At 39.2% G+C, this 14394-nt stretch overlaps 1 protein-coding gene across 7 annotated transcripts in view; it reads right to left on the bottom strand.

The window, feature by feature from the left end:
- FN1 (fibronectin 1) overlaps window positions 1-14394 on the bottom strand; it is a 69591-nt gene that overhangs the window by 36046 nt on the left and 19151 nt on the right. For all 7 annotated transcript variants that reach the window (XM_082841871.1, XM_082841876.1, XM_082841874.1 and 4 more), the window contains exons 13-20: window positions 11904-12025; window positions 9325-9505; window positions 8954-9130; window positions 7996-8124; window positions 7803-7892; window positions 6793-6987; window positions 5562-5834; window positions 3977-4243 (exon numbers count right to left, since the gene is read on the bottom strand). In XM_082841871.1, coding sequence (XP_082697997.1) covers window positions 3977-4243; window positions 5562-5834; window positions 6793-6987; window positions 7803-7892; window positions 7996-8124; window positions 8954-9130; window positions 9325-9505; window positions 11904-12025 — 1434 coding nt within the window. The remainder of the gene's footprint in view (window positions 1-3976; window positions 4244-5561; window positions 5835-6792; window positions 6988-7802; window positions 7893-7995; window positions 8125-8953; window positions 9131-9324; window positions 9506-11903; window positions 12026-14394) is intronic.

Raw genomic sequence — 14394 nt, forward strand, 5'->3', positions numbered from 1 at the left:
CCAGCACTGCAATTCTTCCAGTGTTTTCCAATCTGGATTTTAATGTGCAATTTTTTAAAAAGTATTTTTATTTATTTATTTTTTGCGGTACGCAGGCCTCTCACTGTTGTGGCCTCTCCCATTGCGGAGCACAGGCTCCGGACGCGCAGGCTCAGCGGCCATGGCTCACGGGCCCAGCCACTCCGCGGCACGTGGGATCTTCACGGACCGGGGCATGAGCCCGTGTCCCCTGCATCGGCAGGCGGACTCCCAAACACTGTGCCACCAGGGAAGCCCCCCAAAAGTATTTTTAAAATACTGCTGTCTGAAAAAATAAAATACATGTGGGCATACTTTGTAATGGCTGCTTTACTGGCTGAACTGAAGTTCTACTGGTTTGGAAAGATGTTTCATGAGTGTGTTATCGTTTGGATGGTATTCTCAGTGGAATTAGGATGGGTGACCTGTGATGCCTCCCAGAGTCTCTGAAATCATACACCACTTGGCTGCCACTGACTTTGCCAAAATGCCATGGCCAGCCCTGGGTGACCATGTTAATGCCCACAAGAAACAATTCAGAGAGCAGTCCGCTTCTTTCACTGAACATCTGTGAAAGCCACAATTTTTTCACAAAAAACATTCTCCTCAACTGTCCTAGGCTTTAAGATTGGGTGTTTTCTATTGCTTGAGCCAGCCAGCTAGAACTTTCTCAAGCTTAAGATGGTGCTCTCTGCCTGGGAAGACCATTACGGGAAACTCTCCAAACCACAAACCCACAAGCTGATGGCAAACAAAGAATGTGACTGTAAGGATGAGCTATGGATTCTGGCAGGTCTTGTTAGGTAAAGGACAGCCTGGATGTTAAAAAAATAAATTTTTCCCTATTTATAAAGGAGTAAGCTGATTTTCCCCAGAAACAGCTCCTCCACCCCCTGCCATGTGCTTTTAACAAAAGTTATAAAACCCAGAAAAGTTATTCCCAGAATTCAGCTTGTTAACAGTAAAAAGCTACAGAAACGTAAAGCAATTTCAAAAATATGCAAGCCCTGCTGATGTTTACAGCCTCAGAGAGTACTTGAAGTCCAAATGAAGTCGTAGAACTCACCGCTTACAGAGGTTTATTTAAATCTAAGCTCGGTTGAGCTATTTTCTCAATCATCTATTCAACAAATATTTTTTGAGGGAGGGAGGGGGATGGACTGGGAGTTTGGGGTGGGTAGATGCAAACTATGACATTTAGAATGGATAAACAACAAGGTCCTAATGGATAACACAGGGAACTATATTCACTATCCTGTGATAAACCATATGGAAAGAAAATTTTTTTTTAAGTATACAATGTGCAAGGCATGACATTGACCTTTATCTAATCTATCAGTTAACTCAAATAAAATTATATTTATCAATAAATGTATTGTGCAGATAATAAAATAACATGTCCAATATATCAGTCTCCAGAAGTACTTGAAATAGTCAATATTGCCCCACCCACTCCATTTAATTATTTTTAGTATCATTAAAAATGCTTTTTCTTAGAGAGATGCAAATCAAACCTACAATGAGGTACCACCTCACACCAGTCAGAATGGCCATCATTAAAAAGTTTACAAATGATAAATGCTGGAGAGAGTGTGAAGAAAAGGGAACCCTCTTACACTATTGGTGGGAATGTAAATTGGTGCAGTCACTATGGAGAACAGTATGGAGGTTCCTCAAAAAACTAAAAATAGAGTGGCCATATGATTCAGCAATCCCATTCCTGGGCATATACCCAGACAAAACTATAACTCTAAAAGATACATGCACCCCTATGTTCATAGCAACACTATTTACAACAGACAAGACATGGAAACAACTTAAATGTCAATAGACAGATGAATGGATAAAGAAGTTGTGGTATATATACACAATGGAATACTACTCAGCCATAAAAAAGAATGAAATAATGCCATTTGCAGCAGCATGGATGGACCTAAAGATTATCATACTAAGTGAAGTAAGTCAGAAAGAGAAAGACAAATACCACATAATATCACTTATATGTGGAATCTAAAATATGACACAAATGAACATATCTATGAAACAAAAACAGACTCACAAATATAGAGAACAAACTTGTGGTTGCCAAGGGGGAGGGGAGGTAAGGGAGGGAAGAATTGGGATTCTGGGATTAGCAGATGCAAACTAGCATATATAGCATGGATAAACAACAAGTTCCTACTGTATAGCTCAGGGAACTATATTCAATATCCTGTGATAAACCATAATGGAGGAGAATATGAAAAAGAATATATATATATATGTATGACTGAATCACTCTGCTGTACAGCAGAAATTAACACAACATTGTACTTCAACTATAGTTCAATAAAATAATAAATAAATAAAATGCTTTTTCTTTTATAGGCACTCTATCAAACAAAAGAAACTACATAAAATATGTCTCGTTAAAAAGTTAAAAAGTAAAATAGATAATATACAGAAGTATACATGGTCAGTAAAAGACTAAATCTACTGAAATTTCCATTCTAATGAAAAGAAGGTCATCTATGAGAAACAGACATTTACAAGAAATGCAAAGATACTGATTTCATGTTAATAGATTTTAGAGTATCTTAGTAACATGTAACATAAAAAAGCAAAATTTAAAGGTTAACTTAGAGATAAAAACAGATTTTACTTGCCTATGATTAGCAGTTACTTAAGAAAAAGCCTTTAGTAGCCAAACTTCATACACGAAATTTAAATGGAAATAAATTTTTAGTAAATTATGAATTCTTACAGGGATAATTTTATAGAGAATTTTCTTTGTGAAATAAATTCCATAGTAATGTAAAACCTAAACTTATATTCACTTTTTGAATGCTTTTTAACATCTACTTTTCAAATTAGTCAAAGAGTAAGATTTGTGGAAAGCTTTTAGGAAATTGCAAGCTAGTTCATAGTTGCAATATATGCTGAAAAAGTATTAAGTTAGGTCCTTCTGGAATTCAGAGTGAGCTAAAAATAAAAATTAATGCTTATCTAGAAATGACGGGTCTCATATTTCTTTGTAATGTAAATGAGTTGCATTTGATAGAAATCAGTTCATGAATACAGTCCTCTATAATAGTGATATAGATATGTAAGAGATTTAAGGCCACTTCCTGTAAAGTGTTGAGCAAAAGACAGACAGGACCAAATATTACTGTCAGTATTTTTCCTTCTGTGGAATTTCAAGAGTAATTTAAAAAAAAAAAAAAAAGCTATTCTGTTCTACAGAAGGTACTTTAATCTGCTGCAGTCAACACTTGTAAAGACATCATTTCCTTAGCTTCTTGTCCTGTTGGTTTCTATTCAACTGGTAGATGTTTTTGTTCCACATTTATTGCCATCATTCAATACCCAAGGTATTAGGATGTAGACAAAGGTGCTGATTTTTTTTCTTGCCTTAACTAGTATTTGGTAAATTCATTTAATACAGTAGCCTTCAATTTTCAAATAACTGGGTGTTTTAAACAATGTTACTCAAAGTGCTGGTCCCAGAGAAAATAAGGATCTTGGCAACATATGTCAGGTAATGCACTGCTTCCTTCATTAAGAAAACCTTGCTTCAAAAAAGTATCAACTGAACTAAACGGTGTGCTCCATCATCTACATACTGGCATAAGCTCCTTAGTCCATGCAACAAACAGTTCGCAGACCAGCAATGGGTTCATGGGTCACACTTTGAGTAGTACTGCTTTAAGTCTTTTTTTTTAATTAAAAACATTATTTAATCTTGTACAAAGTTTTTTAAGTTAAATTTTTTTTTTTTTTGGCTGTGCCGAGGGGCTTTCGGGATCCCCAGGGATTGAACCTGGGCCCTGGGCAGTGAAAGCGCAGAGAGTCCTAACCACTGGACAGCCAGCGAATTCCCTAAGTTAACTTTTTTAAAAAATGGATGAAGGAGAGAGAATGTAAATATAGGTAAGAACCTATGATATCACTAAGAAAAGACATTTAACCTTTGACTTACGAGTGGTGAAGACTCCAGTGGCTCTGGGGCTCTGCTGGCTGCCTTTCACGGCCACGAGGGTTGCGGAGTACTCAGAGCCAGGCTGCAGATTCCTCAGTGGATACTGCGTGGACGAGGGACCTACGTTGTACTGCTTGGGCTGGCCTCCACGGGTCAGGCCCACGGTCAGTCGGTACCCGGCTATCCGGGCACGAGGTGGAGTCCAGGTCACTATGATGGTGGTGTCAGTTTCATTGATAAACTGGAGGTTGGTGGGAGCATCCAATTCTAGAAAAAAAGATGAAATGAAACACGTCGAGAAATATTTGCACCTCAAAATTATCATACTGAAATCCTAAAGCTTGACCGAATTTTCTAAGTTCTTTCTCCACCAGGTTGAAACTAAGATCAAAACCTTGGAAATATTTAGCCATGAAGAGATTGAGTGCTACAGAGACCTTTGCAAAACTCTGTGTCAGTCATGAGAAATTGCTCACTGTTTTTGCTTGACTTTGATCCTGTGGGAAGGCTAATTTTATAGCATGGCTTTCCCATCATCCTCAGAAATTACACTAACATACAGAGATGGTATTAAAAAACAAAAACAAATACTTGTGAAGCCACAATTTGCTCTGCTCTGAGCCAAACAGGTTAAGAAAAAAGAGAAATAAGCCCACGAAAATGAGGGCAAGAGGAGAGCTCCACATGGAACAAAAGTGATATTCTCTGCATCTATTCAATGACTAGTCCTCTGCTGGAGTAATAAAAGTTATTTTCACATGATTCAGATTAGACAATGATTATAGCATATACTCAGAACCTCAGACTTATAGTAAGACCCTGGTGAGTTTGCACTATCAGAAAGAACCATAGAAATTGTGAGTTTCCTTCTTGAGTGTGTAACTGGCAGCCTCCCTACAATAATTTAAAACACTTTTCAGAGGGAGGAAATGTTTAAGAGGTAGTCAAGTATAATCACTGAAAACATGGGCTTTGGAGTCAAAAAGACATAGGTCTGTGTGGTTCCAGCTCAATCATTTCCCAGCTTTGTGACTTTACAAGTTGCAGAATTTTTTATAAGCTTCCCTTTCTTCATGTGTCCCCTAGGGATAATAATAAGACCTTCCTCATTAACTCAAAACGAGGATGAAATATGAGGATGAGGCTTGTAAGAACTGAGCGTATGACCTGGTGCCTAACACGCACTGAATGTTTTAGCAATTACTATTTGCAAATAATTCTACTATAGAAGGATAAAGATACTACATTTAAAGTTTGACCTAGGTATATTTAGTTACACAAAAATGTACTCAAATGTTCACTCCATGTCTCCATTAGCAAGGAAAATTAGGTTAAGTTCTCCTCTCTCAGTGCCATTCCCCCGGTACGTGTATTTGGGAAATGGGTTACCATTTAGCCTCTACGGAGCTTGTCTAAGTTTTGTTTTCAAGTTTAATGTGCTTTATGTCCAGTATACCTTCCCTATCCCCTGAGTATTTTCCTATTTCTAACTGTGAACCTACAAGTGATGGCATGCTGCCCACCCAGCACAGGTTGGAAGTGAGGGTGGAGGGTCTGAGGTGGAGGTAAAGGACCCCAAACGTACTGGTCGCCTGTTGTGCCGTCAGAGGCTTGCTCTCCCTCCCGTGGTTCACGGCGAAGACTTTGAAGTGATAGGTGACCCCAGGGGACAGGCCAGTGACTTCTGCAAATGTGTTCCTGCTGGTGGGCAGCCTCTGCCCGTGTTCCCCGGGCAGGTTGACGGGGATCACGTCCACTCGGTAACCGGTCACCGCGCTCTCGGGGGGTGTCCACATGATGGTGATCTTTACGTCCGTCACCTCCACAAACTGCAGGTCTCTGGGAGGGGGAACTTTATCTAACAGACAAGAGCCAACCAGTCATTTTCAATTCCTGCTAAGGATTGTTTTTAAAAAGCCAGTTTCCTGGGTTTTTAAGGTATAGGGCAATTCATAGAGCCTCTCATTCCAAAGCTAAGTTTTCTCTCTTAATCAGAGAATATGCTTTTTTGGGTTATATTTTTGTAGTTCAGTCACTGCTTACACGTGTCATTTAAAGCTTTTATGTAGGGCTTCCCTGGCGGCGCAGTGATTGAGAGTCCACCTGCTGATGCAGGGGACGCGGGTTCGTGCCCCGGTCCGGGAAGATCCCACATGCCGCGGATCGGCTGGGCCCGTGAGCCATGGCCGCTGAGCCTGTGCGTCCGGAGCCTGTGCTCCGCAACGGGAGAGGCCACAACGGTGAGAGGCCCCCGTACCGGAAAAAAAAAAAAAAAAAAAAAAAAAAAAAAGCTTTTATGTAAAATATGTTGGTAAGCAGATGAGTTTCCAACATATGAAGTATCTTATTGAGGGGTTTCAGATAAACATACCAAAAACAAACCCCAAAGCAAACTCTTGCAACAACTGAAAAAAAATGTGGTGGTTTTTATTTTACTAAATCATTTTATAATACTTAAGAGCAACAGATGAACTGCCCCTTAAGTTTCTGGGGAAAAATATGAAGACTTTATGCTGTCAGGTTTTAATCAGGAAGGCCAATAGCCAGTTTTGATAAGTTACTTTATAGTGAAGACATTTCAGCTAAATTTCGTAAGTTCAACGATATACTTGCATAAAAGAACTGTTGACAGAGACAAAGCAACCCTCCCACAGATGCAATTATTCTTTCATCTTATACGTCCCGTCGTCCCCAGCAGGCTCACGGAATGAACACAAGCCAAGGTTGGTTTTGTTCCTCCAGCAAAAAGGAGGTTAAAGATGTTACTTTCTTCAGCCTTAAGAAATAAGATACTACAGGAAGCATCGTCAGGTTACCTGAACGTGGGACGCCAGTGGTTTCTTGTTGGATGAAGACAGGAGTACTCTCTTGATTTTCTTCCACAGCGTAGATAGTGATGTTATACTGAACACCAGGCTGCAAGTCACTGAGAGTGACAGAGTTGGCAGTTTCAGGAAGGTTGAGTTCTGTGCTACTACCCTCTACTGATGGGGAATAGACAATTCTGTATCCTGCAGATTCAGGAGAAAAAAGTACGATACACTGATGAAACAGAGGTTTCAAAAGGCCCCCTTTCCTAACAGCCCTTAGCATCTTGCTGGATTAGTTCAGAATGAGTGATTCTTTTTGACTTGCTCAATAGTGCTACTTCTTATAAGGACTATTCAGTCCAAAGATAAAATAAGAAGTCATGCAAAACTTTTTAATATTAAATATCATCCTTGAAGACACGAGATCCTTAATAAATGTCTATTAGAGAAGCCAGAGGGTGAAAATATTCATGTTAAACCGATTTCTTTTCTTCGAGCCCTGGATGAAGGAAGCAATTAAGGAACCACTCTGAGCACAGAGTTGTCTAGCACGTCTGTGTCTTTTAGGAACATCAGAGACAGCTGAGTCACCTAATGAGCTAAGAAGGCAGCTTGGCTGCCTCTTTAAGAATAAGTCTTAGAGTGAGGTTTTCAGAAAAATTACCCCTCTTCTACCACAGGAATACCTGGTGTAATAAGTCCATGAGCTGGCTTTAGAGGTTTATGTGTGTGATTGTGTGTGGGTGTGTTTTGTGTGTGAAGGAGGTCAATAAAACAGATTTAAGAGGAAATGATCCATAAGAAAGTAAGGCTGTAAGACAATCTCTCTCTCTCTCTCTCTCTCTCTCTCTCACACACACACACACACACACACACACACACACACATCTCCACCCTGGTCCAATAATTACATAGGAGATTTAAGTGATTTGCCTGCTCATAGCTCAGAATTCTCTCCCTCACCTTTTATGGCATCAAGATTAACATGGGAGCCAAGAAGAGGCAGCTAAGCTGACCTGTGATGGGCGCCTGGGGTCTGCTCCAGCGAACGACAATCGAGGTGTCATCAACCTGGTCCACGGTAGGGTCAGGAGGGGCATCAGGTGCTAACAAAGAAAGGAAGAAATGAGAAAAACAGTCAGGAAATATTGCTATAGGTCTGTTTCACAGAAAAAAAAAATCTTTTCACACCACACAGTACACGTGTACCTGTTGTCTGTGAGGTAGACAGGATCAAACTCTGTTCTCCTTCTTCGGATATCTGATAGACGTTCACAATGTATTTTCGGCCAGGAAGCAGGTCAGGGATGTTCACAGAAGTGGCTGTGCTGGGAAGATCTTTGAAATAAAAGGGAAAGGTTACTATCAGAGTGTACCAATCCCTCTAATGACTCCATAACCTATGAGAAGGATATTTTTAAAACTACGTATTCATGGGGGGGTGGGGGGTGGTGAGTGAAAACTAGAAGGAAATGTGCTATGGATAGTCAATAATTATCAATGCACTATGGGATAATTTTTCTTTTTTTCCCCCTTTCCCCAAATATTTTCTCTAAGGATGTATAATTTTAATCCACCCCCAGATTTGTAAACATAGTCCCCTGTAGTTAGAAGTCCCCGTAGTGGTTATAGGTGGGGGATGAGGGGGAGTGGGGTAGGAGGGATGTTCTTTTCCTTGATCTGGGTCCTAGTCACACAGTGTGTTCACTTTATAAAAATTCACTGAGCTCTACGTTTATGATCTGTGTACTTTTCAGTATGTATATTTATTTCTCCATGATAAAGTTTTTAAAAGTCCCCTAAACATGAGAATCTGAAAAGCATGAATGAGGGTATTGTGCCTCTCCCAAAGCTAACGTTTTCTCCACTGCAGTCCTCATGTTGGCAATTACTTCCAGGAAGAACACACTTTTGTTTTGTGGACCTGTGCCCAGCCTAACGCATAACACAGCTCCCATCAGGGACCGGGAAAGTGAGCGTGGCTCAGGAAAAATCCAGCTCGGTTCTAAAAAGGATCAGTTATTTTCCAGACTCACACTGGAGGGCCGTTTGTGCAGTGTGAGCTGTCAACTACTTCCGAACTTCCCGGGCCACCTGCGTGGATGCCCCCAGCCCCACCCCAAGCAGGGTTTCCCCAAGCAGCTGGTCGTCAACACGTTGAGCTCACCCAGGTACTGCGGTTCATCTCCCTCTTCACTCAGCTCATACTCCACCCGGAATCCGGACACAGTGTCGGAAGCCGAGACCCAGGAGACCACGAAGCTGCTGGCTGTGATTTCAGTCACGGATTCGGAGGTGGCCACAACAGGAGAAAAGGGTGTTGTCTCTCCCGTCACGGTGTTGCCTAGAGTCATAGAAAGAGGGGAGAGAGCCTTCAGCCATGGAGGAAATTTACTAGCATCGTCTGTAGATTATCAGGTTTTAAAAAATGTGGGTGCCATCCATGGAATAATATGAATCGAGATGGAAGGCACTTCCTGCGGGGAGCCCAGGTCCGAGAAATGCGGACACAGATGGGCTGGCGGCTGGGGTACGTACTGGTCACCACTGGGCTTGTGCTGGTGGTGGTGAAGTCGAAGCGCGTCATCTCTCTTTGGCCGTAGTGCTGGACGCTGATGAGCTGGCCCTCGTATACCACACCTGGCCTCAGGCCTTTGATGGTGTAGGAGTTTAAGTGGCCCGGAATGGTGGCTTCCTTCCAACGGTCTGGAGAATTTTTCTAAAAATTTAAGTTAAAAAAAAATAAAATCACACAAGTGTTCACAAAGATGAACACTCAGAGATGATGTGGAGTATTCTTCAAAGAAGAATGAGGGGTCTATACAGCTCCATTTTGGAGGAAAATCATGGAAAATTGGAATCGGAATAGAAACCTGTAGCAGAATTTGTTGACATTAATAATAATGATTATTAAAGCTAATATTTACTGATCGCTTACTACGTGCCATGCTCTGTGCTGCTTTCCTTGCATACTCTCATTTAATCTTCATCTCCCCCATCCTCCAAGTTACTGGTATTATCACCGTGATTTTGTAGGTGAAGAAACAGAATTATGTGACATGGCCAAGATTACACAGTGGGAGGTCCTGGGCACCTTCCTTTTTGCCAGATTAATTATTCAATTTAATATCAGCAACATAATATGTAGACCCCAAGTTTTGTCTTTCCCAACTTTTAAATTTCTATGACGAACAGAGATACATTCCTCTCTGCAGTGGGAAAAGGACATATATTCTATCTTTCACTTGGTGGGCTACAAACCAAGTTTCTTGCAGAGCAGTCAAAGGCGTAACATTCCTTCATGACTCAGTGCCTGGGACAATCACATACAACGTTTAACTGCTCTGGTTTTATGACTCATTCTTGGATATAAACCACCCCTCATAAGTGGTTAGCCAACTTTGGGCAAAAGAATGCGATCTGCAGAAGAATGCGATCTCAGTTTACTTAATCTTTGTCTCCAGTTTATACTTTCACATCCTGTCCAACTTCATTAATCTATCATGGCACAAAATTCTTTGCATTAAAATGTGGAGAAAAGAAACATCCTTACTTCAAACAAGTTAAGATCCTTTTAAGTGTAGATTCCAAACTAATATAAGTCAAAATACATTTTTAATACCCAGTGATTTAAAAAAAATTATCCAATCAACCAGTTCCTCAATAATTCAAACACTCAAGTGTCCCTTTATATTTTTGAAATAAATGAAAGTGATCCTAGTACTCTTTAAATTTAAATATGTTGTGAAAACATTAAATTAGTCATTATAATTAGCTCAGATTCAACAATAAGCCTTTCATGCAATGTGAACTTTGTTGGTTTGCTATCAGAAGAAAATACTCAAGAATAAACTCTCAGGTGACAAACATTAAGGAAAATCCTGAAATTGTTAAAAATTTCAAAGAAATTAATAACCTCCACTCTTTGAAGACTTTCCAACTTAATATACTTTGTATACCTATGTGTATCCCTTATTACTGTGGTCTCACATAATACTTCAGAGTTAAGTTTAAAGTAAATAAAACTGGTGATTATATGACAAAATGAGAGACAATAAAGTGTTGGAGAGGAAATATATCGATTCCATCGATTAACATCATTGGACACACAGCTCTGCAAACAGCTACTCCATATACTGCGGACATTAACAAAAGAGGGTAAGAGAAGAAAAAGAATGATTTCAACAGCTTGAATTTTTCAAAAAGAATTTAATACAACTGCGTGAGTTGGTCAGATATTTTGTTTTGTTTTGCTTTTAGTTCCTAGAAACCAATAGCTGTGATTAAAAGTGGGCATTTTTCTCCTGTGTTTAAAATAGTGTTTCTCAAATTATGAGTCATACATTTTGGAAAGATAGCAGGGTGGGTTTGAGAGGGTAAGAGAAACTAAAATTTAATAGACCAATATCCTCCTTAGTGTGATTTCTTCAATTTCTAGATGATTATTAGGAAATAACAAGGTCACTCATTAAATACACTAACTATCCCTCATCTGTACTTCCCCCGCATCATCTCTCTCCCTTCTATCAAAATAACTTCATAGGATAGAAAGTTAGGTTTAAGAAATGATCATGGAAATTCCCTGGCGGTCTATTGTTTAGCACTTGGCGCTTTCACTGCCATGTCCGGGGTTCAGTCCCTGGTCAGGGAACTACAATCCCGCAAGCTGTGTGGTGAAGCCAAAAAAAAAAAAGAAAGAAAAAGAAAAGAAATGATCATTTAAAAAGTGAACCAAAAAAGAAAGATATTAATTTAGCTTTTTTGTTTTTCAAATCATGGAAAATGATGCCAGTAATTTTTTTTTCCCTTTGATGGAGTTGCAAGACATTGAAAAACTTTATATTCTCTTTCCATACTAGATAAGAGTAATTTTAAGCCTTATCATTTTGAAGTCTTCGCAAAGAAGACCTTTCTAACATGAGGAGTTAGTTGGTTTAAAGTACCAGAAAAAGCTAAATCAATATGTCAATTAGATTGACCACATATTGTTTGGTCGCTAAACAAATACAATGTGAATAGAGTTCATCAGATCTATTGGCTCAAAAGCTGGAAAACATTCTCAGAATCTGTTAATTTCAAGAGCCACAATGTCCAAGGTTTCCAAGTAGGATACTCACAGGCTTCCATCTGAGAATGTACTTGGAAATGTGAGATGGTTCTGGTGCATTCCATTGGATGGGGTGAGAGTTGGGCTGACTGGGGGTTTCAGTGATTATTACTTGGACAGGACCAGTTGAACCTGAAAATGAAAATGTGAGATTTGGTGACCTTGAGTATTCCCTCACTTCAACTTAAAATTTAGTGCACATGGATGGCCATAATCAAAGACAGTTTTGCTTATCCATAAATGGGAGCACAATAAAAATTATCTGAGATTAATTTTTTACACATTGACACTGGAAATCAATGAGACAAATCCATATTTTTTAATTGAAGTATAGTTGATTTACAATGTTGTGTTAATTTCTGCTGTACAGCAAAGTGATTCAGTTATACATACATATATATTCTTTTTTATATTCTTGTCCACTATGTTTTATCACAGGACATTGAATACAGTTCCCTGTGCTATACAGTAGGACCTTGTTGTTTATGCATTCTATATATAATAGTTTGCATCTGCTAACCCCAAACTCCTGCTCCATCCCTCCCCCACTCCCCTTCCCCTTGGCAACCACAAGTCTGTTCTCTGAGACAAATCCTTTTTTAGTAGATAAATTATTGTCCTTCATGTGAGAAATGCAAATAGAACTTGTTTATAAGCAAATAAAATGATTTTTTTAAATGCCACTTAGTTTGCTTTCTTTTCCATTTTCAAAGAATTGTGAGAAAATTGTGGAACTACCCTAACACAAATAATGTAATACAGAATACAAATTCCATTTACTTATTACACTAAACTTCTTTGAGGAAATTCTAGTTTGTGGAGCCTTTCATCAAGAACAAATCTACCATCAAGAAGGAAAAAACATTCCAAAGGCCATATGACATGATGTAAAACAAACACATTTCTAAATGGGGTAGAATCTTAGACAAACAGACAAAGGTAATAATTAAAGACTCAGTTTTTATTTCTCATCCCATCAGTGTAAGCATCCTATCAGTTTGGAGAAAAGTTTTAGTTTTATTTTTGTTCAGGAAGTTTACTCTAAAATCATTCCATTGATTGGTCAAATTATTAAGAGATCAAACATATTTTTTCAAAAATACTTATCAACAAAATGACATTTTGTGGTATATACTAAATTCAATATTTCCACATCTTAATGTGTATAACTATTACCAACAAAATTTAAAGTGCGGTTTGTTTCTTTTGTTTTTCTAAAAAAGGCAGGGCTTCCCTTGTGGCGCAGTGGTTAAGAATCTGCCTGCCAATGCAGGAGACACGGGTTTGAGACCTGGTCTAGGAAGATCCCACATGCCGCGGAGCAACTAAGCCTGTGCGCCACAACTACTGAGCCCGCATGCCACAACTACTGAAGCTCGCGCGCCTAGAGCCCGTGCTCTGCGACAAAACAAGCCACTGCAATGAGAAGCCCGAGCACCGCAAATGAAGAGTGGTCCCCGCTCGCCACAACTAGAGAAAGCCTGCGAGCAGCAACGAAGACCAAATGCAGCCATAAATAAATAAATAAAACAAATAATTTTTTTTTAAAAAAGGCAAAATAAGAGAAGTGGAATCAATTTCTTAATAGGGTAGACTCCATTTAGGATAATAATGAAATAGATGGAAAATTTACGCTTGCAGAACAGAACACTATCTTTTCCCTAAACGCTGTTTTTTAATGATGTCAATCAATGTTCAACTTAGAAATAAAAATAAAGTTCCTTATAATAACCTTTCCAAGAATTTCTAACTGCCATTGTCAAACAGAGCAAAACTTTGCACGTTTAATAAAGCAGTTCAGCAGATCATAAGCAGTTTTAAATTTTCTGTAACGTCATAGAAAAAAATATTGATTTTCAAACTTAATTATTATTTTTGCTATTAAATTCTCTTTGAGAACAAAGATTTTTCTAGCAGAACAAATATACAACTTGTGTATCTAGGTAGACTCAAAAGTTCTAGAATAATATACTCACTTCCACACTGAGAATAATTCAAAGTTGGCTGAAGACTAACAAACATTCTTTGAATCTTAATTTCATCTAATGCACATATTTGTAAGCTATATGAAAACCAAAATTAATATATAAAATTCTCAATTTTTAATTCTAAAGTGGTATATATTTCACAGAACATGGCAGGGTGTTTGTTTTAATTAATTGGCAGAAGTCAGTTGCATGACCCTCTTTCTTTTTTTTTTTTTTTGTGGTACTTGGACCTCTCACTGTTGCGGCCCCTCCCGCTGCGGAGCACAGGTTCCGGACACGCAGGCCCAGCGGCCATGGCTCACGGGCTCAGCCGCTCCGCGGCATGTGGGATCCTCCCGGACCGGGGCACGAACCCGCGTCCCCTGCATCAGCAGGTGGACTCTCAACCACTGCGCCACCAGGGAAGCCCGCGTGACCCTCTTTAAATCACCCCTTTTGAAGATCCTTATGAATGTAAATAAGTTTTTAAAAATAAACACTGAGACAAAATTTTAGAAATGTGATTATTTAAAG

Source organism: Leucopleurus acutus (assembly GCF_964270905.1).
Source record: "Leucopleurus acutus genome assembly, chromosome: 6".
NCBI lineage: Eukaryota > Metazoa > Chordata > Mammalia > Artiodactyla > Delphinidae > Leucopleurus > Leucopleurus acutus.